The 23,056-nt window shown below is 38.7% G+C and overlaps 1 protein-coding gene and 1 long non-coding RNA gene across 3 annotated transcripts in view; one reads left to right on the forward strand and one right to left on the reverse strand.

Moving 5' to 3' along the window:
• birc6 (baculoviral IAP repeat containing 6) overlaps positions 1–23,056 on the reverse strand; it is a 114,129-nt gene that overhangs the window by 12,345 nt on the left and 78,728 nt on the right. For both annotated transcript variants that reach the window (XM_047352390.1, XM_047352389.1), the window contains 6 exons: positions 8,366–8,585; positions 7,918–8,063; positions 5,587–5,697; positions 3,609–3,826; positions 1,184–1,345; positions 318–395 (listed from right to left, as the gene is read on the reverse strand). In XM_047352390.1, coding sequence (XP_047208346.1) covers positions 318–395; positions 1,184–1,345; positions 3,609–3,826; positions 5,587–5,697; positions 7,918–8,063; positions 8,366–8,585 — 935 coding nt within the window. The remainder of the gene's footprint in view (positions 1–317; positions 396–1,183; positions 1,346–3,608; positions 3,827–5,586; positions 5,698–7,917; positions 8,064–8,365; positions 8,586–23,056) is intronic.
• LOC124859544 lies at positions 14,839–18,097 on the forward strand. Its single transcript, XR_007036135.1, has 2 exons — positions 14,839–16,003; positions 16,601–18,097. It is a non-coding gene; the product is annotated as an uncharacterized LOC124859544 (long non-coding RNA).

The raw sequence follows: 23,056 nt of genomic DNA on the forward strand, positions 1-23,056 counted from the left end.
AAAAAAAAAAAAAAAAAAAAAAAAAAAAAAGTTGCTATTGCTGGCAACGGTGGCTCCATCAACAAATTGGACGCTATAGTTTAAGAATAGGAAGTCATCACATTTCTTGTACAAGCAAAAGTAGACAGACATACTTTTGACAATATATATGCATGCATGTATGTAAGTATTTGTCATCTGTAGAAACAAAAAGCATATTCATTCAGAACTCCAAAGACAGTAATGTAATGTAAAATACGGTAATAAACTCCAGCCTCTGACAACAAACCTGCTGATCCATCCTGACAGATCACTTACATGATAGATCTTCAGCTTACCTGTAAAAAGCTTGAGGTCTGGGGGTTCCATTTCTCCTCTGGTCTCCCATGCCATGTGTTGAGGATACTTAAACACACCTTCAGAGAACACATTTAGGGATTAGTCTCAGCCAAATGTGTTATAAACCACAATAAACACTGGAAGTTTAAAAAGTCAATATAATTAAGATTCAACTTTGGTTGAGGATAGACTGCACATACATTTGCTCTGTTCCTTCAACTGTCCAAGTACTATTCACACATTTACAAAGCAATAAATAAATGGTTAAAATTACAATTTGTTACACAGCTATTTATCCCTGTGCGTCAAACATATTAAAATCCATTTGGATTCTCATTCTACAATTAGACTTTTAAGCCATCACTAATTTGTGTTAGCTACAAGTGATATTTAAAGTCCCAGTAATTCCTTAAAGCAGCAGTGCGGGTCCATTACACAAATCCATGTGACCGTCAGCAGTTGCCTATTGAGGTGCAACTCAGAGAGATTCAACATTTTGACCTCAGCCTCTCAACAGAAGGAAGCCAGGGCAACAGTAGCAGAACATTGCTTCCTAATGTCTGGAAGATGCCCCTTCCAAATGCCACACTGAAATAAGAACTGTACATCTGTAAGACTTGGTGATGTCTTTAGATATGCAAAGCATCTGGTGCTACTTAGGTTTCCTTCTGTATTGTATTATCTTCATGAGAAAATAAAAAAGGACCCTAAATCATTTATTTAAAAATACAAACAAAAAGTGAACATAAAAAGTAAGGTTTCAGGAGGTTTAGGGATATGTAATGTAAAATATACTGTATGACAAAATTATTCTGATTTACTTAAATAAACTTTTATTTTTAAACCATAAAAAAACGAAACCTACCTTGCCATCATTGTAGAGGTTTGGATTGAAACGCACACTGTGTCCGCCTGTGGTCTCCAGATTGACCAGGGGAGGGGAGTTGGGATAATCTTGGGGAAAATATACATCAAACTCAAAGCAGCCGTTGGCATATGGAGTGTCGCCTGGGCCTGTAATGAGAACCTACAAACGCAGGAAAGAAGGGATCAGCTCAGACAAAGCCATTATTTAGACAACAGCTGCAAAACAAGGAGTTTCTATAGAAATTTCTTCAATTCAGTGGACTATATACTGACAGTTCATTGGCTAAAATAAAAGTATGGCTTTCACTTGAAAGATAAATTGCTTTCATAAAAATCTGCTAATAACCTCTTTAAAAAAATACACCTAGAAAAGAATTGCAACAGAAAAAAACTCCTTAGGAAAACAAAAAGTGATCTGTACTTCCTGCTATGTAGCGTTAAATCCTGGAAAAATAAAATCTCAAGCAAAGGAAATTCAACAATTCATCCTGCATCTCCGACGGTTTTTTGTTCAAACGCTGCAGTATCAGCTTATGATTGGGGATGGTCACATATCTCTTTATGATTTCAGTCTCGATCCTGATGAACATAGCACATAGTCTAAGAGAAAATATTAAACTGCTGCTTACTCTAAAACACCTGAAGACTAGACACAACAAATAACATCCTTGGACGTGTATCAAGGCACCTCTGTGGGAAGGAAAACGCTGCACAACGAGAAGAGGTGACCGGACCCTGAGGAAGATTGTGGAGAAGGGCCGATTCCAGACCTTGGGGGACCTGCGGAAGCAGTGGACTGAGTCTGGAGTAGAAACATCCAGAGCCACCGTGCACAGGCATGTGCAGGAAATGGGCTACAGGTGCCGCATTCCCCAGGTCAAGCCACTTTTGAACCAGAAACAGCGGCAGAAGCGCCTGACCTGGGCTACAGAGAAGCAGCACTGGACTGTTGCTCAGTGGTCCAAAGTACTTTTTTCGGATGAAAGCAAATTCTGCATGTCATTCGGAAATCAAGGTGCCAGAGTCTGGAGGAAGACTGAGGAGAAGGAAATGCCAAAATGCCAGAAGTCCAGTGTCAAGTACCCACAGTCAGTGATGGTCTGGGGTGCCGTGTCAGCTGCTGGTGTTGGTCCACTGTGTTTTATCAAGGGCAGGGTCAATGCAGCTAGCTATCAGGAGATTTTGGAGCACTTCATGCTTCCATCTGCTGAAAAGCTTTATGGAGATGAAGATTTCATTTTTCAGCATGACCTGGCACCTGCTCACAGTGCCAAAACCACTGGTAAATGGTTTACTGACCATGGTATCACTGTGCTCAATTGGCCTGCCAACTCTCCTGACCTGAACCCCATAGAGAATCTGTGGGATATTGTGAAGAGAACGTTGAGAGACTCAAGACCCAACACTCTGGATGAACTAAAGGCCGCTATCGAAGCATCCTGGGCCTCCATAAGACCTCAGCAGTACCACAGGCTGATTGCCTCCATGCCACACCGCATTGAAGCAGTCATTTCTGCAAAAGGATTCCTGACCAAGTATTGAGTGCATAACTGTACATGATTATTTGAAGGTTGACGTTTTTTGTATTAAAAACACTTTTCTTTTATTGGTCGGATGAAATATGCTAATTTTGTGAGATAGAAATTTTGGGTTTTCAGGAGCTGTATGCCAAAATCATCCGTATTAAGACAATAAAAGACCTGAAATATTTCAGTTAGTGTGCAATGAATCTAAAATATATGAATGTTAAATTTTCATCATGACATTATGGAAAATAATGAACTTTATCACAATATGCTAATATTTTGAGAAGGACCTGTACTTGTTCTCCCCCACTGTATATCAACCGATGCTACTATTAAATGACTCAGATCAGTACTGAGGGCAAAAATCCTGATCAGGACATTCCAATCACATTCACTCACAGTCTCCCTCTCAACATGGGGTTCAGTGTCCTCCCCAAAGACACTGGTGTGGGAGAGCGCTGGAATCAAAATGACAAACCCTTCTTTGTCAGACGACCACTCTTCCGCATCAGTTATAGCGGACCCTATAGATCACAGACATGGATGTGCTCCTTCTATCTCTACACCCCTATCATATATAGAGTATCTTTACATTAATGTTTCTATGTAAGCATCTGAGCATATATGTGTTTCTATATTTATACCAAACACACCACTTACTGAATGTTATTCTGCCAAGACTCAGTCAAATGGAGACATTTTGACATTTAGGAATGGAAACTCAGCCATTAATCAGAGTATTGGCTGAGGGAATATTATTCAAATGTCAGTGAAGCTGTTGATTGGTAAAAACATATCATGACACAAGCACCAGAACCAGTTTAACGGAAGTGTTCATGGTTTCACCAGCTCCATATTGACAACACATCTGAAACAACAGGTTTAATTACACATTACCTTCATGATGTCGAGCCTCTCCTCATCACAACGGACAAAGACGCTGGACGAAGATGACAGAGGGAGAGACGTGGACAGGGTTACAGCCTCCTGGGCAAGGCGGCGTGACCTGGCTGCACTGTTTGTATCGCTGGCATTTTTAACCTGAGACATGTAGTGGTAGTTGACCTTAAACATCAGCTTCCCTTCCTCATCTTCTGAAACCATTTCAAACGTGTCTGTGTGGGGAGCAGATGGAGGTTAGAAGGTTATAGCTGAACCCCACTTTCTAGGGTTAGCACTAGAACTCCCCCTTCACTCTCAACAGAGAAAACAACCATGAGGGGGATTTTTAAGTGCAGCTCCTGCCCCCTTGATTTCAAGTGTGCCCTTGAAGTCTCCCTTTGTAAAAGGTGACAAGGCTTTTCCCTTGGGCCCTGTGCACACAACAACGTTTTTTGGTTAAAACAGAACAGGTTATGTTGCGTTTGTACTGTTCATGTACGCCACAATGGTAGGATTTAAAAATGGGTTCCAGAGAACAAGGATTTAAAAGCATCCTGGTCTCAACTGTTGTGTAGAAAAGAAAAACAGAATCTTCCTGTATGGGGACACCATGGCACATGCACAGAATGACGGCAATCAGTAGAAATTAATGCACATGTGCTGAGTTTAAAACCCACAAAAGTCAGTAGAAGCAACAGCAGAACCTCGTCATCGGTCCATATGAACATTACAGTCCCTGCCATTCTCAAAGTGTATTTAGTGGTGGTGCCTTTGTAAGCAAGTGTTTGTACGCATACGCATGTTGTTAAGTTCCAAGTACATACCACCTACTAGTGGCATGACAGGGAAATTACATCATTTTTAACACATCTAGTTGTGCATTACAATTAAAATGTCCTGCTGATGTGTTAACAGAAATGGAAAATAGCCTCACTTTTATAGATTAAAGACGAATGCACAAAGCCTTAGCCATCCCTCTACTTAATAACAATTGGGTCATCGTATACCCTAGAAACATAGGGTTCACAGCAAAGAGTGAGGGGTAAAAGGTAAAAGCAGGTTCAGCCTAATAGTCTCTCTCATTTCTCCACATAAACAGGTCGATTCCCATTTCATAGTGATACTGTTACGTCAAGATTTGTAAAGTGGTTAGGTTGAATGTTGGTGAAGATTCTCAATCCTCCGGGACGGGACACTGCTAAGTGCTTAAACAGAAGAAAAGAGGACTTCTATTATTTCTTAAGGACATTTAACCTCTCATTCAAAAACCTTTCACTGTTCTATGCAGGTTAGGAGTTCCAGGCTTGAACAATCAGACTAAGAGGCCTATTCACATCACATGAACTGACCTACACATCTAACATGTCAGTAGGTTGGGTTGTTGTCATTTGTAGAATAATTATTTAAACACTTACTAGAAAGCTCAACTCCTAACTCCTGATCAGAAATGAATAAGCCTTTTGGGTGAGATGTGAAACAAGAGGAGTCCAGTTGGCTCCAATTGAAACCCTTAGGTAGAGGTTAGAACGTCCCAGCAACAGGACACCTCTACAGGTAATAATTGCAATAAAGAAGTAACGTTTTGAAAAAAGAAAAGACAACCTTGAACAGTTTGATTGAGTGAAGAACAGAACCCCTAGCAGGTTTTTCTTTTTTTTGTATTGGTACATTGAAACAGCAGTTTTTAAAGTCCAGTCATTTGTAATGACTTCAACATCCAGCTGCTTAAGAAAATGAATCCCTGCATAGCAGAAGCCAGAGTAATTATTCATTACGTATTAGAGTGATTAACAAAGGCGATGGTCTCCCTTAGAACATGTGGCCTTTACACAGCATACCAACAGCAGAGAGACAGTGTGACTGTGTACTGCAGAAGAATGGCGGATATAGGTATCAGCTTGGTTGCATAAATATAAGTACACACCGAGTTGTAAAGACATAATTAGCACCATGTTTTAAACACAAAACCACAGACGCAAAGATTAAAACTCACCAAACTGTAGTTTCTTCATGGCAGCAACGTATTTCTCCTCTAAGGAGCGGAGAACAGACAGTGGCTTGGGCCTGCTTGATACCTTCTTTGAGGATTCAACTAGCTTCCTCTCTGATAAAGAGAATGGGGGGAAAAACGTCACTGAAAAACAGCAGTCTCTTAAATGAAAAAGAGAAATCACAGGTACATCAAATTCCTTTTTGTAAAAGATTCTGATGCATTTATATATAATATGAAGATTCTATCTATCTATCTATCTATCTATCTATCTATCTATCTATCTATCTATCTATCTATCTATCTATCTATCTATCTATCTATCTATCTATCTATCTATCTATCTATCTATCTATCTATCTATCTATCTATCTATCTATCTATAAAAATCTAGTTTGATCTAAAATCACATCAAATATTAATTTTATTTTAGGGAATTTTTACGATTTAAAAAGGTCAGTGTGTTTTCTTTATTCCACAGTTTATTGCTAAAAACAAACCAAAAAAAAGATAAAAAAGCAATAATTTAGATGCACAATTATTATTTCTACAATGTTGGATGGCATTAAAAAAATGCACAAGGAGGACAAGGATGCTCGAGGATAAAACTGTAACCTTTCCCAAAAGAATTCTATGCAAACAAATCTTAGAAAACTACTACAGGTTGATTTATACATATCAAATATTTGTTATTTATATTCTGGGGATTTAAAAAATTGGAGGCCAATATGTTTACAAAGCTAAAAAAAACTATATTCTGTAAAAAAACATACTGCACACACTTTTTTCCCTTCACATAAACACCATTATCCAACATGAACAGCTACACAAACAGATTTATTTCAGTAGCGAGGCAAAGAGTTTGAATCTTGCTGGATGTTTTGAATCGAGATAAAAGTTTTACTGTTGGCTGGACAAAGATAAAATGGATAGTGAGTGGTCCAAAATTAAACCTTAAATTAAAGGAATGCATTTTGTTTGTATTGAGATTAATGTGGGTTCAAACATTGCCTTTTTAAGGTTTTTATCATCAGCATAACTGTCTTGGTTTTTGTGTAACTCAGCCATATTAGGATCATTTAAGGGATTGAGATGAAAATGTTAAATGTTTTTAAAAATTGTTTTCTAACAATTTGAGCCATTTCCTCTGCCAGCTAAAATTGCCAGGAAATAAATGAGAAAAACATTAAATGTCCCTAGCATCTCATCAGGGTTAACATGCAGCAAAAACAACCCAAGCAAACAGGGCAATTCTGCCCTCCAACCATGGAGGAGTAAAAACAACACATATGAACACAGAGATGAACTGACAGTAATCATCTGTCCTAATATGACATTCGGCAAAGGTCGCCAGCTCCAGGACTTGAACCCGGGACAGCCACATTGAGGATTATAGCCCCTACAAATGGTCGCGCGCTTAACCCCTACACCACAAGTGCTGCGCCCCCAGAGGCTGTTTTGTAACCAGATGGTTATAAATGTGTCACGTCTCCAATGTTGCCAGCTTTACTACTTACAAATCTGACTGATTAATGATGTCCACAGGTCTTATCACAGAGAATTGTCCACATTAAGAGGTATAATCTTTGGCCGCTTCCTTTATCTTACAAGCACACTTCCATTATGTCTAATGGGTCAGACCCCACCCAAGTGATCAGTTAGATGACTTTCTGTGGGCCAAGCATGAACATCTTCTGGTGAGAGCTGAAAGCATTGGGAGCAATGGGTATGCATTAATACTGTGTACTTGAGTCAACGTGAAAGGAGTAATGTGTCATGTACTGGACTTTTATTGATGGCTCTGACTCTTTAATGGGACTAATGACCAGGTTGAAGAACCGTTTTTCTATCCTTATTACTCCATGTCCAGAACAAGTTTCAACATGACTGTGTTGACCTTTAGAATTCTTCCAACTCTCAATCTTTGATAGAACAAGAGCAGCTTATATGCCTGTTCAATGGTGCTACGGATGGATTTCAGATGCTGTCAAAAGAAATCTCAGAACTGTGAAAGATGTGCAGACAGCATTAAGAGATATCTGAACTCTTCGGGTTTTATCACAACAGTCTAGTTGAACTCTGAACTACAGGCCAATAACTGAGTTGAGCAAAAGTCAGAGTTAGGAGATTTCTTTGATGTGTTGTTACACCACACGGGCGAAATAACTGGAAAGTAAAAGCAAAAAAACGATACCGTAGCTGGTTTATTACATTTTTGATACTTAGGTCTAAAATTAAGTCGCATGAAACATTTCTTTGCTTTTTTGGGTTAAAAATCAGGCTGTACAGATAACTGCTTCCTATTATAAAGATATTTTTTATGTGTATATCTACCCTGATTGGCTTGGCGTAGGCTGGTGGTAGCTGCATGGACTATCTCAGCTGTTCTCTGGATGTCAGGCACCAGCAGGGTCAGACCCTCAGGCTCGGATTCAGAGCCTTCAGCTTTCACCACACCTTTACTTTTATCTTTCTTTGACCTGGAGAACAAAAAAAATACACTCATGTTGTCTCACTGTGTGCTTCTTGCTCATTTAGATTTACAACAAATACGAACAACTGGAATAAAAGCAGAAACTGTTGTTGATTGTCTCTTTCACATCATCTGGTAACATCAGACCAAGGATTTTTATTTCACCTTATTTCTTGACCACATATTTACCTTTGCAAACTAGCTGAGGATGGATTTTAGCAAGAGCTGTGTAATTATTTAACAGGACAGAAAGCTTAAATTGAAACAAACTGATAAGATGATGTAAAACTAGCATGCATCATGTTGTACCTGAGGCGATTTGTATAAGTGTCAACACATGTCTTCATCTTGGCCAGCAGCATGCCTACAGACGTCTGTCCCTCATTCTCTTCATCTTCCTCTTCTTCGTCTTGCTCAGGATCTCCGGACAAAGGAAGTAGAAGTGGAACCAGCGCTGTGTAGGTGGAAATGGCCCTCAGCAGCTCCAGTAGTGCTCTGTACAGTGGAACATGACGTGCCATATCCAGAACTGCAGTGATAAGGAAAACAACAAAACTAGCAATAAGCCTCCAAAAAATAAAATGTGCACTGGAAAAATTTACTGACCAGAAGGCAGTTATTGTCTTTGGAGAAATGGAAAGTAACAAGATCACACAAGAGAAAAATGCTTTAATCAATGCAACTTCCGTAACATGTTGTGAACACTGTGTGAGAATACGTGACGGTCATGTAAAGCTCTTTGGAGAACAAGGTTAAAAGATGACCTGAAAATGTGTACCATTAAAGTGCCTGTGACAGTTTTCATTATAAATCCAGTTACATTTATGGAAAGGAAACATTAATAAAATATTTCAAAATGTAATTTCATGCGGCTGAAATGAACAGTTGTTGCCATGTATGGTCATAGATTTCACTAAAAAGGCACTTCCAGACTCCTTTGCACTCTTTTATGATGTAAAAGGTTTAATCCCAGGACATAAACTAACTGCTGCTGCAATGGCCAGCACCACAGACAGCAGAGAAGAATCTGATGTTCCTTTAGATATATTTCAGTCACTATCGGAGAAAGAGGAAGCAGCCAGGTGAAGAAAGTCAGCTTTCATCAGATGGCAGGGCAGGGCCGGAGTCAATATGCAAGAATCATACCGTACCACCAGGAAACAAAACGAGCACAATATCTGAATTTTCCAAATAATTTACTAAAGATGGACTAGATCTTGGTATATTAATAAATACATGCATATATTTATATATACTTGTGTATATATTAGAAGTTGTTAACTAGATCAATTACTGGGTTAACTAAGGTATTATGAAAAATAAAGCAGTTTAACTGGTTTAACTTCCACAGAATGAGTCATTCTGGACTTACTACCGCATTTATCACTGGCTTTTATTGTGTGATGGGCATATGGTTCTTGGAGAACTTCCGGGCTTCACAGGGGACCGGACCGGAACAGATCCGGTGTAAATCCAAGGTTACAGTAAATACGGCACCGAGTTAAACAACCGGAGACAAAGTGATCAGCATGGAGCAGCAGCAGCAGACACAAGGGATGATTCAATATCTGAAGACGCTACCTGGTGTCATTTTTTTTACTTTATATTAGAATCTTTATTAAAACATTTATTTAAATATATCGTATGCACGTGTAATTTATCTTATTTTAATAATAATTTTAGATTAAACAATAACTGCTGATATCTAAATGTACTTTTGCAACAAGGCCGATCCTCTTCGCTTTCAGGAAAGCAGTGCAGACTAACGGCTGCTGTCGTAGTATTGCTACCACCATTTCACCATATTAATGCCGTTTTTAACGCAACTTGGCTTCTACCTGAAAAGTTTATCATTGACACTCACATCATTTATGACCGGAAACTTTCCCTTTCACGTCACTTACGGGCGACTTTGGATTTGCAAAATTTAACATCGAAATATGTTATTTTGTGTCACAATTGTCTTTAATCCTAATATGTCAATTACAGCCCAATTTCTTCAATATTAAGATGTTTTCTTTCAATTTCTGTGGGAAAAGCGTGTCACAGACACTTTAAGAGGCAGGCGTGTAATTCTGAGATGTTCGCTTGTACTGCATGCACACAGGGCATCTATCAAACTGCTCCCAACTGAGCAGAAAGTAGTTTATCAATGTGGAATAATGACTGTCAATATCATTACAATTTCTCTCCCTTGTTTCTCCTCTGTCTCACTGAGCAAGGCTAGTTCATCATAGTGGTGGTAGGGATGAAACAATTACCTGGGTTACCATGGTTAAATTTGATTAAACGAAGGTAGTAATAGGCACACTAATAGATTATGGTCCTGTGAAAACTTGAAATACGTAAATGTAGAAAGGACTGTGCATTTGACCTTCATACAATTTTAACGACAATACTTAAATCCAGTCTTTTACTATTTTACCACATAACACTTTTACAATGAAATTACCATTAAACCTGTATTCAGTTATTGTTTTTTTTATTGATTGTCTAGCTCAGGGGTCTGCAACCTTTAAAATGTATAGAGTAATTTCTGCCCTCAGTTCAGCTAAATAAAACCCATGTAAGAATACAAATGTTACCTGACCTTCTCTAAAAAGGCAACTTAATATCTACCATAAGAAATATCTTGTCGTTTTGAATGAACCATCATTTTATTCCTATTGTTAGACTTTAAAATAAAGAAAAAGATAAAACTTGCAAAAACAGGATGGGTAGATTTTCTTCTAAAGGATGTTGATATTTGTAGAAAGTGATGCAAAAACAAGTACAGTTTCCAACCTAATGACAAGATTTTTTTAAATGCTATGGGTCCATTTAGTGACATTCTGTCGTAGAAATTCATTGTTTTATCTGTTAAAACATGCATTTGTTATTTTATCCATCATCAAAAACATTAGTGTTTTTTTAAATCATTTTAGTCAGCTTTATTAAAAGTCATTGTGGAAGGTCCAAAGAGCTGCAGATTGCAGACACCTGAATTAGCTGATTAGCAGTGAAAGTAAAGCATAGATGGTTCAGCAACCACAGAGCACCAAGTCTTAAATATAGATGCTAGGGATGGGCATTTATTGGACCATTTTTCGCTATGGTGAAAAATGTGAAATGATAAGAATTTAGATTTATTGTGACACTTCCAATTAGTGATGCCTGAAAACCCCCAAAACTGGCTCTACTGTCAGTTTTTTTTTAAACTATTTTTTCCATTGTTGGTTCCATGAGAGCATCAATAAATATATTTAAAAAAATCAACGATATAATTAAATGCAGTTACTGTGTGCAGCTTAGTGATAAGAATCACAAGAGTTTATTTTTTTTTTAGGAGCTGTATTTGTGTTTCTTGGGCGTTGACAGCAGCAACATGCAGTCACAGCTTTACAGCTCCTAAAAGACTGAGAAGAACTTGTCGATACTTTCTCGTCATCACAATAAATACCACAAAATACAGAAATAAAATTAGAAGTTCATATCGGCCACTCCTACTGTACTCTGCATGCAAGGAGTTTTAAAGACAGTTTTGTCCTAATTTAGAAAAGAAAACAAGAGTAGTGCTCTGTCCCCAGCATCCACTAGTGGCTTATGGACAGAAACGCCAGAAACTGAATTTGAATTGATCAGACTGAATCTGTATTCATGCTTTGAAAATGTATTTTGTTGTATTCAAAATTCAGTTTGACTACTTTCAAATTCTATAATTCAATTTAATTTTTCCAAAATTCCAAAAGTTATTTTTTGTGACACATTCAAGTCCTTGAGGATAGCCACAGAATAATCAAACACAGACTTACAGATTTATGTTTCACATCAGGGTAGATTTCCTTTGCAGCATTTTGAGCTGGAGCAGTGCAGCAAACATGAACTAATATCAGTCACCATGTCAAACATATCGATGGGGAATGCAGACCAATATGACACCAGCCGCACACTTTGCTAATCTGGCGTGTTTAGCCAATAGCTACAGGTAGCATAACTGTTACAGTTAGTCTATCATTTGTTTAAGTGACGCTTCTTACATATGATCATGTGAGTTGGTGAATAACATCAGCCAAGCTCATGTACAACAGCTTTTACATGTTACCAATTTGGCTCGGAGGGAGAGAAACTATCCCACTGCAAGAAGTATTTCGCAATATTATCAAATGTCAGGCAGAAAAATAATCAGTTAATCCTAAACTCGACTTTCCAATCAAGACTCTTGCTTTGCTTGCCATCAGATTCAGTGAATGGTAATCCCTAACCCCTATGTGTGGAAAGGGAGACTCCCTGTAGTTACAGGTGACACGTTGACTGACGAGGGTTTAGTGGAGCAGTGCAATGGGTAAAAAGGAATTACTAATGTCAAGCGTGGTGGGTCTAAAATGGCAATTGTAAAGGCAGATCTCAGTGATATTTTTAAAAAATACAACAAGGCGAAGCAAAACCGCGAAGTAATGCGTGATATGGAAAACAGACAGTAGAATACATATTTGGATATGCAGAAATCACGATTAAAGAATTGTTGGCCTGCAAAGGACCTTCAATTAAATGAGTATAAAATCCATCTGCTAAAATGAAGCAACTACTTGTTCCAATCGGAACAACACATTTAAACAGTGATGCATTTAGCCTGTTTTATGGAGGTCAGTACAAAGACACCTGGCTGGTAGCAGAAATGGTCTAGAATAAGTGGCAGCTATGCTTTTATACAGAAAGCATCTGAAAATGCAAAAATGTTCTCACTTTGCAACATTGTTGGTCTTAACATTTATAGCAATAAGCTTTTTTAACTGATAAAAATAGCCCCACATTTGAGACATTATCTCGTGTTTAAATGTGCAGACAGGTCAAATCAGCCAAACCAATCACTCTGTTGGGTGTTCATAAGCTGTATACAATCCTGAATTGAATGACTGTGCTCATAATGTAAAAAGACATGTTAATCCTATAGCAGTGCCATTTGTGTGTTGTCAGGAATATTTTTGGCCCAAGTGGACAGAAGGAAAATGCGACTTATTTTGGCCACTACAGTACTGTGTTAAAGTCTTGGTATCCACCAACCCTCTGAGAAGACAGGGTTGGTCATAACATACCACACAACACTCAGAGCAACACTTTTACCATGGGAGTCAACAAACAAAAGGCCAAACCATTTTAACAACTGGAGTGAGTGCAGGGGGAGGCATGCTGTATGTATGCTGATTTCTTAAGGGCAGGAAGGCAGTGAGCATGCAGGTCACACTGAGTGGGTGGCTTATATTGTGACTCACACTCACGGCTGGAGAGTGTCAGGCCTTTCTGACCCCTCCAGGGCACAGAAATAGATGAAAGAAGCTCAACTAGTCAGGTTGTGACATGTCTCCGCCAACACAGTCTGCCTCAGTAGACACTGTGGAACATGTGCATCAAAGCAAGAGCATGTGGAACAACAAGAAAAAGCAGCCTAAAGCACTTATATATTCAGGGGTTTCATTTTCACAGATTTTTTTCTTCCAGTCCTTTTCTGCACAGTCCTCCCACTGTGACTAACTGGTGTTGGACATCAAGTTACTAAAATTATCAGCTGTGTTCAAAACAATGTGCAAAACTTACATTAGATCAGAAGACATGGGAAAACTTCTTCTTTACATATTTTCTCTTTCAAGCTTTCCTTACAGAAATTTGGAAACAAAAATCATTGCGGTGCTGGGTTTAAGTCTTAAATAACTTTAAACATCTGTCAGGATAAAACTTACAGTTCTGAAATCTGCTCTGATTTTTTCAGACATTTGTAATTTCAGCTAACACTGGTATCTCTGAATCTTTTTGGACTATTACAACGAGAGAAATTGTGTACATGACTTCTTAACACATTGCCTATGACTGATAGGTTTAACTTGAATCAGTGCTTCCATTTGCATGCAGCACTACAGTACATATGAATGCAAGGTGTGAATGGTGACTTGAAAGAATTAGATTACCTTGTACCAGACACTTGGATATCTGAAAATATTTAGAGAATTTCTGTATTTTTTGACAATTTAGATGAAGGCTGTCATTGGTTAAAACCGAATGTCATTGACGACCCCACTCAGAGGAGCATCTTGACAACAAATAATATATATTTCTTTAATCAAAGGCTGTTTAGAAAGATCAGAGCAGGTTGAACACTAGGAGGTGCTAAAAGAAAGACGCTAACAGCCCTGATGAAAGGCTTTTCACACCACAAGAAATGTATTTTTATTGGCCTTCATGGTTAACTGTGTTTATTATTTTGGATACATAAGTAATTAAATTGTCAGAACATCTTGATTGCTGACGTGTTTTTCTGAAGTGATCGGTGTCTTTGACAATAACAGAGAGAACACTTTGTTACTATTAACCCTGCCTCTGAGACAATTTACCACCACTACAACGCAGACAACATATTTAGAACATGCTGACCTGTAAACAATAAAAAGTATCTAAAAAGGTTTTATCCAGTGCTTTTGTTAGTAACCCCATCTTAACACAAAAATGGCACAAGGACAATGCTGACTTGTTGATGGAAAGTCATCAGGATATATTTCACAAAGCAGAGGGTATACAGCCCTGCTGGCATAAGGAAAAAGAGAAAGTGCAGGGAATTTGTTCAAAAATAGAGCCATGGAGTATTTATTCGAAGAAGCCACCTATAGGTTAGGATCCAACTGCACAAGCACAGACCCATTGTTTTCCCCACGGTCTTCTGGATTGTCCTCTAGTCAGCCACTTTCATCCTCCATTTCTTGTTGTCTCTTATTGTTTTCCCCTCCTCCTCCAGTCCATCCCTCTATGCAGGTCTGCCCTAATCATAACAGCGGATGGTGGGCTTAGTTGAATCCAGAATAGAACGCTAGGCAGTGGGTTGGATTCACATAATTCATGGATTTGTTTTCTTTTTTGTATTTCTCTATTGTTTTGGTGGAAGCTGTGTGGGAGTGTGTTGGTGCTACACCAGCCACTGTAGCAATGGGAGAGGAGGAGACAACTGTAAGCCTGAGCGATATCTTTTCCCTCTCCCTCCACTTACTTACTCTGGCCCCCCTCCCTCTCGTCCTCATGCTTCTTTTCATTCCTCGCCACAGCCATCAGGACCCATCTTTCCTCTCTTACCATCTTTCTATTTGGTTATGCATTGCACAGTCCTCACACGGTGACTAACTGGTGTTGGACATCTACCATAACACTGCTGTCACTGGTGGTTGCTACAGATTTATTGTGGTACAGAGACGAGCTCTCAGGCTGCATTTGCTTCTTTTTAGACGGCTGGATCTTGGGATTTTACCCCTTCTACAGTTTCTACTGGGATATTACTTGCTAGACTCTTAATTCGTGGACCTGCCTGTTCTCACTCAGCTCACCGGAGACTGGGTGTCACCGACACACGATCAGCTCACCCGACAGACATGATCATGATCGCTGGCATGGGAGCTTTGATAATGGGCTATTTTATAATGCATCTATTCAAATGACACTCAAAGAGGTCAAAGGCAACAGCATCGTGCTGAGGTAGTGTACATTTATGGATACACTGTGGAAGAAGGTTGTAGGGTTTTGTGGCAGAGTTTAGGCAAAGCAGGTAACAGAGAGCTCAAAAGACGGAGCAGACAAAAAAAGATGAGAGGAATGCCAGAGGGGTTGGGATGGAATAGATGAGACTCGTGCTGCCAGAGTCTTAGCAGACGTGATATAAATCTACTGACTGGCAACAGAATAGAGAGACTTGGGAGGGTGAAGTAAAATAAAGGGAAGTAATAGGATGGACTGATTTTACAGGTGGTAAAATGAGGAATATGGGGAAAAGGGAGTGATTTTCTATGAGCGCTCTCTCCCATCACCGAGACTGTCCAGATATCCAGTCTCTCCCTATTTTTCCCTGGGTCGTCACATGGATTAGCTGTACACCCACATTTCTTCCACGAGGACCTAAAGAGCATGCTGGATAATGTATACCTGAAACGCCTTAAGGTAAGCCACTGGCTCTTTCTACCATAATGTTATTTAGATGAATTTATTTTTGAAGGACGACAATAAAGTCATGCTAAATTAAAACAATATAACAAAAGGGCAAAGAAATCCTTATTCACCAAAAATTCCTACTACTATGTAGTTCACTCATCTCAAGGATTACAGGAGATAGGAATTCCAGACTCTTTATATTCTTCGACATCTTCACACAGAAAGTTGGGGAATTTGTTAAGAAACAACTGTTTTTAGTAACTGGAGGATGTCAATCAAAACCCCCAAATGTAGAGCTTTTAATGGCACCTTCACTGACACGGGGAGACACCACTGAACATAACTGTCATTTTAACACTTCCAGTGCGGATAAAGCTTTCATCACGGAGGAAGCTTGAGTGTGTGCTGACAACTAGCTCCAGTTGTTCCATATCATAAAGCCTAGGATTTAGACAATAATCAGCTCCATGGCCGCTGATCATTATCTAGTACACGTTGGTGTACCAGCATGTCTGGAGAAGATCAAATGAGGCATGCTGATCCAAACTACGGTGTGCCGTTGTTCTGTATCTCTAACGTGGCTTTCATGATTCTCTTTCGTCCCAGGTGTGTCCTTGCCAGTTTGGGTGAGCATCAGGACCATGGGCACCACTGTCATCACCCTTAATGATGTGCAGGCACTGGAGATTAAGGAGGAACAGGAGGAGTCCATCTTGGCCATGCTGGGCATCGTTGGCACTTTCCTCAACCTCTTCGTGATAGTTTTTGTTTACATTTACACCACGCTGTGAGGAAGGAACCTTACGACTGGATAATACTGATCAATAGTCAGTCATTAGGGAACTGGTTAACAGGAGTCTGACATGAACATCTATCCCAGATATAGATGGAGAAAACTACAGAAAGTGACCGACGATGAGAAAGACAAAGCCCTATTGCCCAATCACGTGTCTGTGCTGGAGAGATAACAAAGGGATGACAGATCTGGAAAGAACAGGACTTGCCTGGAATGAGAATGAGACAAGTTAAAAGAAAAATAGAAGTCCCCCAGCCAGGACTGACTGTCCAGGGACCTTAAAGATAAAATGAACCTTTACTGGCTTTTATTGTCTGGGACTGCTGAACCAAATGCAAAGAAGTTTTAAAAACAAATCTTAAGCCATTCCATTTAATTCATATTAATTCTAGTGAAGCCCATAAAACTAAATTGTCAGGGCTGCTCTAAAACAGCAGCGCTCCTCAGCATGGTGGTTGTGCTGTGCTGTTACCTCCCTAAAAAAAACTGCCAATTCCCAAATAACCTTACATAGCCATATAACATATGCCGTCCCAGGAGAACTCATGCTATACCTCAACATCCTGTTAAAGATGGATTTGTTAAAAAAAATAAAAAATTCACATATGGAGATATTTTTGTAAAAAGACATCTTTACACATGCAAAGAATTTACCATAACTTGTAATAAAAATGCAGCCTATGTATTGTGTGATACAGCCAAACCTATGCTATATTTTTGTTCATGTTTGCTCAAAATTCACAAAAGATGAACGATGTGTCTAGAGGATGTTGGGGAAGAAAGATGTTTTTACTTTTTAAAAGTTTGTTTCAAAAATTTTACCAATGCTGTTTTTATGAATATCTGAATGATGTCTACATGTATAGCTTAATGGGGCCATTTACAAAATAAACCATGAAGCATTTGACAAATGACAGCCCTAAGCGTTAAGGGTAACAAATCCTGTGTGTAAAAGAAGACTCACTGGTGGCTGGTAGTCAAGCGTAAGGCACACGAGAATTCACTTCTCTGCTTTAGCTTTAAAGATTTGGGCTGGAGTTGCCAGACATTTAACACATTTTCAAAAAGGAAAAATGAAGAAGTGGTAATGACATTCTTTCAATACAAGGAACATCCTACTTTAACAGCAAGGAAAAGCTTAAAGTAATGGAAACTACCATTCAGAGTGTGAATGGTTATAAACAAGAGCAAATCCACATGGACAGAATGTACCTGAATAGCTTTCATGTAATCATGACTCTAACAACACACCTGATGATGTGGGATATCACAAGATGATTGTATAAAAGCTGGGTTTCTGTCTCTGAGGTCAAGCTAGTCTGTTTCAAGCTTTGATATTCTGTTTAAAAAAATGCTGCTTTAATATGTGCCACACAGAGGCAACCAGAATATAACATGATTGAGGTATGAGGTCTAGGTTAAATATGAAATGATCAATAGTTCCAACATGACCACTATCGTCTGATTGTATTTAATGCTCAAGTTCACTCAACATAAATGATAGGAGAAAAAAAGCTTATATCAGAGGCTCGGACAGCTTTTTTTTTTATTGCGGCACTAGAGGCTTTTTTTTGTGTCATTTTTCGATAGTAAGTAGACAGGAAAGAGGACAAAGAGAGGGGGAGACATTCGGCAAAGGTCGCCAGGTCCGGGACTCGAACCCGGGACAGCCGCATCGAGGACTATAGCCTATATACATGGTTGCACGCTTAACCCCTAGACCACCAGCGCTGCGCCCTCTGCAGCTTAATATATTATTGCTCTGTGCAGGGTGAATCAAAGGAAGGCCAGGGTGCAGGATGGAATGATCAGGACGTACTTAAAACTATAAACATCCTAGCTAGTATCCATCTAGGAAGAAACAAAATGTACAGACAATTTGGCTCTCAATGAAGATAAATTAGCAATGTAGTAACATTCAAAGGTATTACCTTTCATTAATAGCTCAATTCCATGTGATAGAGTGCTGGGAAAAAGCAACAAATAATATTGGATCCCAAAAGGCATTTCCAGGACAGTAATGATTACTGTGGAAAATTAAACTGGGCTGAATGGACAGCAGAGCTCACTGCTGCCCATTCAGACTGGAGAGAAATGGTATGGAGCTAAATTCGGGCCGTAAAGTTTGTTCAAACAAAAAAAATTTGAACTTGAAACATAAAAGTTTGTTCAAAAGAAAAAAATTTAAACCTGAAAAATAAAAGTTTGCGCAAAAGTAAAAAATTAAAAATTCTTTCCTCTTTCTTTCTAACCGGTATTTTCCGGTAATCGGAAAATACTGGCTCATTTTGCATCTGGTTTCATTCCCGCTGCTTAGTCTGGCGGTTCTTTTTTTTATGTTGAGAGCATGGGAAATCTCCAACACGGACTTAAAATGCTGTGCAAATCTGTCAAGATCATATTTTCTCCTCTGAGATGCGCGCCATGTATACATAGAATTCACCAAATTGCCGTTTGCTTTGTAGTGTCTAAATCTTCTCTAAATTGATTTTTACACAGTTTTATTGTAGCCTATGATCAGAGTTTTATGCGACATGCATTCCAGAACTGCACAACAATAATATACTTGGCCAGTTGGATGGCCTCTCAATGTCCTTGATGTTGAATTAAATATAATGTGGGTACATCACAACTGATACCATCAGAGAAATGTTCAACAATAATGTAAATGAAGGTTTTATAACCACCAGCCTCAAACAATGGAACTAATGTCAATGATCCAATTAACACAAGACAGAGGATAGACAAGCTCAGTTTGACACGTTACACTTTAATAACCTTTCCTTGTTTAACACCAGTTTCCTTAAATCTATCTATTAAAGATGGTTGCAGCTGTCACTGATTGACTGTTTGTTAGTTCGACAGCCCAAGATTTTTAGTTAATTGGACATTACGATCATCCAACTTCATGTGACGGTCCGTAGGGATGCCCAATACATTGTCATTGCAACATTCATATCGCAGAGGACTGTTTGGAGCACAATAATTATTGGCAACTTGTTCTGAACTAATGTAATATTTAGCCATTTGGACTTAGTCTTACAGCAACAGATGCCCATACTGGACCCAATTGGCATTGCCCAAGATGCCCACAGAGTGATGGAAGCACAGATTAGAAAGTGAGGAAAGAAGAACATCTTCATTGTAATATTCACCATTATTTTCCTAATACTGTGCAGCACAGCTAGCACTGCATACAGTTGTTATACATATACAGATACATGAAATTGTTGCAGACCTATAAAAACAAGTGCGCCAACATTAAAGCTATGCTGAAACAAAAAACAGTTGCCAGCATCTGTATTTCAGAGGTATTAACTAGATAATAAGGAGCAATTACAATGATCACAATGCTTTTTTAATCAGCTGTTATTTAATTAAAAGACCAGGGACTAATCAACAGACACCAGCACACATGCATGCATAAAGATCTGCTCGCTATCCCTAACAGCCAACAGAGCCAAGAACAAAAAGGCTGTACCTGGTTCTGGGCAAACAAGCCACAGAACACAATGCAAAAGGAAGTCCAAGACATTCGAATCAATTTGCTTGTCTCTTAGTGGAAGTATTGTATTATTGTTATTATTATTGATAATAATAATAATGATTATTATTGTAATTATTATTATTTTATGTATAAAGCACTTTCAATTAAACTTCCGTACAGGCAGTTAAAAACAGACATTAAAAGACAGAATAAAATAACGGTGGGCACGAGAAGGTACATAAACCTTAAGAAGTTCATTTGAATAAAGAGGTGCAAGTCCATGAAGTGTTTTACAAGTTAGCAAGAACACCTTGAAGTCAGCTCGAACCTGACAGGGAAGCTAATGAAAAGAGGTCAACACTGGGGTAATATGCTCATATTTGCCCACTTTAGTACGAGCAGCAGCATTTTGCAACATCTAAAGAGCTCTAACACTTATTTGAGGCAGTCCAGACAGTAGAGCATTACAATAGTACAATCCAAATGTTACAAATAAATGGATGAGAACTTCCGCATCCAGGTTGGACAGGATAGATCTGATCTCAGTAATTCTTCTGAGATGAAAATGAAACCAGGACAAGCATAACAGTTAAAACAAAAGCGACACTAAGCTCCATCAACAATAAAACGGAAGCACGATCAGAGTCAATATTTAACAGCAAGTCATTAACCACCTTTGTCAGCGCTGTCTCAGTGGAATGATTTGCTCTAAAGGCAGACTGAAAAGGGCTCTAATTGACCAACTAAAGATCCACGAATGAAGAGACTCAGTGCAGCTGAAAGCAACTTGATTTTGATTCTCTGGCAGAATCAACGGCTGTGTTAGCACCTCTCTGGATAAACATTGGTGACCACCATGTTTAAAGGATAGTGGCTTTCAGCCAGCCGCTATGTATTAAACTATATGTACAGTACTAGTGGTGTAACCAGGAGGCACACAGCTAACATGAAATTACAAAATAAGAAAATCTTAAGATAAAAACAATTTTAACAATTACTTTAAATGTACATGCACAAAAAATGCATATAAACAATTAACACTTTTATCAGCCAACATTTAGCTTGTTGACAACTTTTAACTCACTGTCCAGCAGAGGAATAATGACCAACATTGGCTCAGCAGCAGGATTAAATGAATGTATTACTATGTATGAATGCAGTATTGGGTTAAAATTATATTAAGATAAAAGATTGTTATAAAAATGATTTACCTTCTAAATGCTAGAATAACTAATATGAAAATAACCAGTTTTTTAAATTATTCTATTACATTTGTTTTCAAATTCAGACGTTTAGACAAACTAAGATTAGTATGCCTTGGCCAAGCCCAGAGGATGATGTCAAGGTTTCTAAGCTCCTGACTACTGAACATTTGAGTTCAATACAGACCCACCTGTGGAGGGATTTTAAGAAAACATCTTAAACATACTGCTTCCTTCTGTGGCATTATGGGAAAATCAACTCAGATATCAGGAAGAGAATTGTGGACCTCGACAAGTTTGGTTCAGCCTTGGCAGTATTTCCCCTGTCGTTATGTTGGAGGGTTGCCCCCACACATCAGAAATCATTTATGGTTAGCATTCCTATATAAAAACAGGTCTATAAGTTGTCCTTTTATAAAACATACAAATTTATGTTATTTTTATGCCACTGTGTCATTTCTGCCACTACATTTTTCTACTCATGTATCATTCGGTATGGAGTTCCGCCCTGACACACATGACACGTACGTGTGCTGAAGTGATCACACATTCCTACTACGGCGCTAGATTTCTACCACTAACCTGAGAGAGCAGTAAGACTGATGTTAGCACATATATCTATGTACACAAACAATAATTTGTGCTGTGTGTGTGTTTAAATCTCACACCCCATCACTCAATGCGTGTTCTGGCACATGTTCAACTCTGACTCTCCTGCTCTGTCTCTGAGCTCATTACTTGACAAAATGTATGTCAAGTTACAAGTGCAGAGACAGGCCACCAGCCAATCACAGATAGGTCTTTTTGAAAAACAACTATTCACAACTAGCAAATCAAAATACAGAAATTACAGAACAAAACAGTGGGATTTAGGGAAAACACAAGGGAACAGAATAAATACTTGAACTTTGTGGCCTAAGAATATTTAGTTAAGTACATATATGGGCTAACTTGGGCGCTGGCAGTGGCGCAGGGGTAAAGCCTGCAACCCATGTACAGTGGCTACAATCCTCGACCCAGGTGACAAGGGTCCATTCCTGGCCTGTTGATCTGGGCTGCATGTCTCTCTCTTTCCACCCCATTTCATCTTTGTCAATTTACAAAATAAAGGTCGCTAGTCCCACAAAATAAAAATAAAAAATTCAATATGCTAACTAACATTGTGCATTTTAGGTAATATTTCTACATATTTGAGCTACCAAGTGATGGGTGAAAAACTATCTTGTCTGATTTTCAGGATTTTATTACTTTCAGCTCTTGAGAGATGATGTTCTTTGGTTTCTATCTAAATTGTTTATCCAGAATATATATCGCATTATTTTACTGTAGATGGGCCAGACGAAAACACACAGGCATTCTGGCATCACTCATAAATATTAAATAAATGGTGGAATTAACTAAAAACTGCCAGTCGACTTTGTTTTTCAGACCCTTTACAACAGTAGATGGAAAAGTCTTTATCGGCATTACGGCAATGAGACATTTCTTCTAATTGCTGACAAGCCATAATCAGAATAAGCTTTACTGCCAAGTTTGTACAGACAAACAAGGAACTTGACTATTTGCTCTCAGTGAAA

This window comes from Girardinichthys multiradiatus, chromosome 22 (assembly GCF_021462225.1).
Source record: "Girardinichthys multiradiatus isolate DD_20200921_A chromosome 22, DD_fGirMul_XY1, whole genome shotgun sequence".
NCBI lineage: Eukaryota > Metazoa > Chordata > Actinopteri > Cyprinodontiformes > Goodeidae > Girardinichthys > Girardinichthys multiradiatus.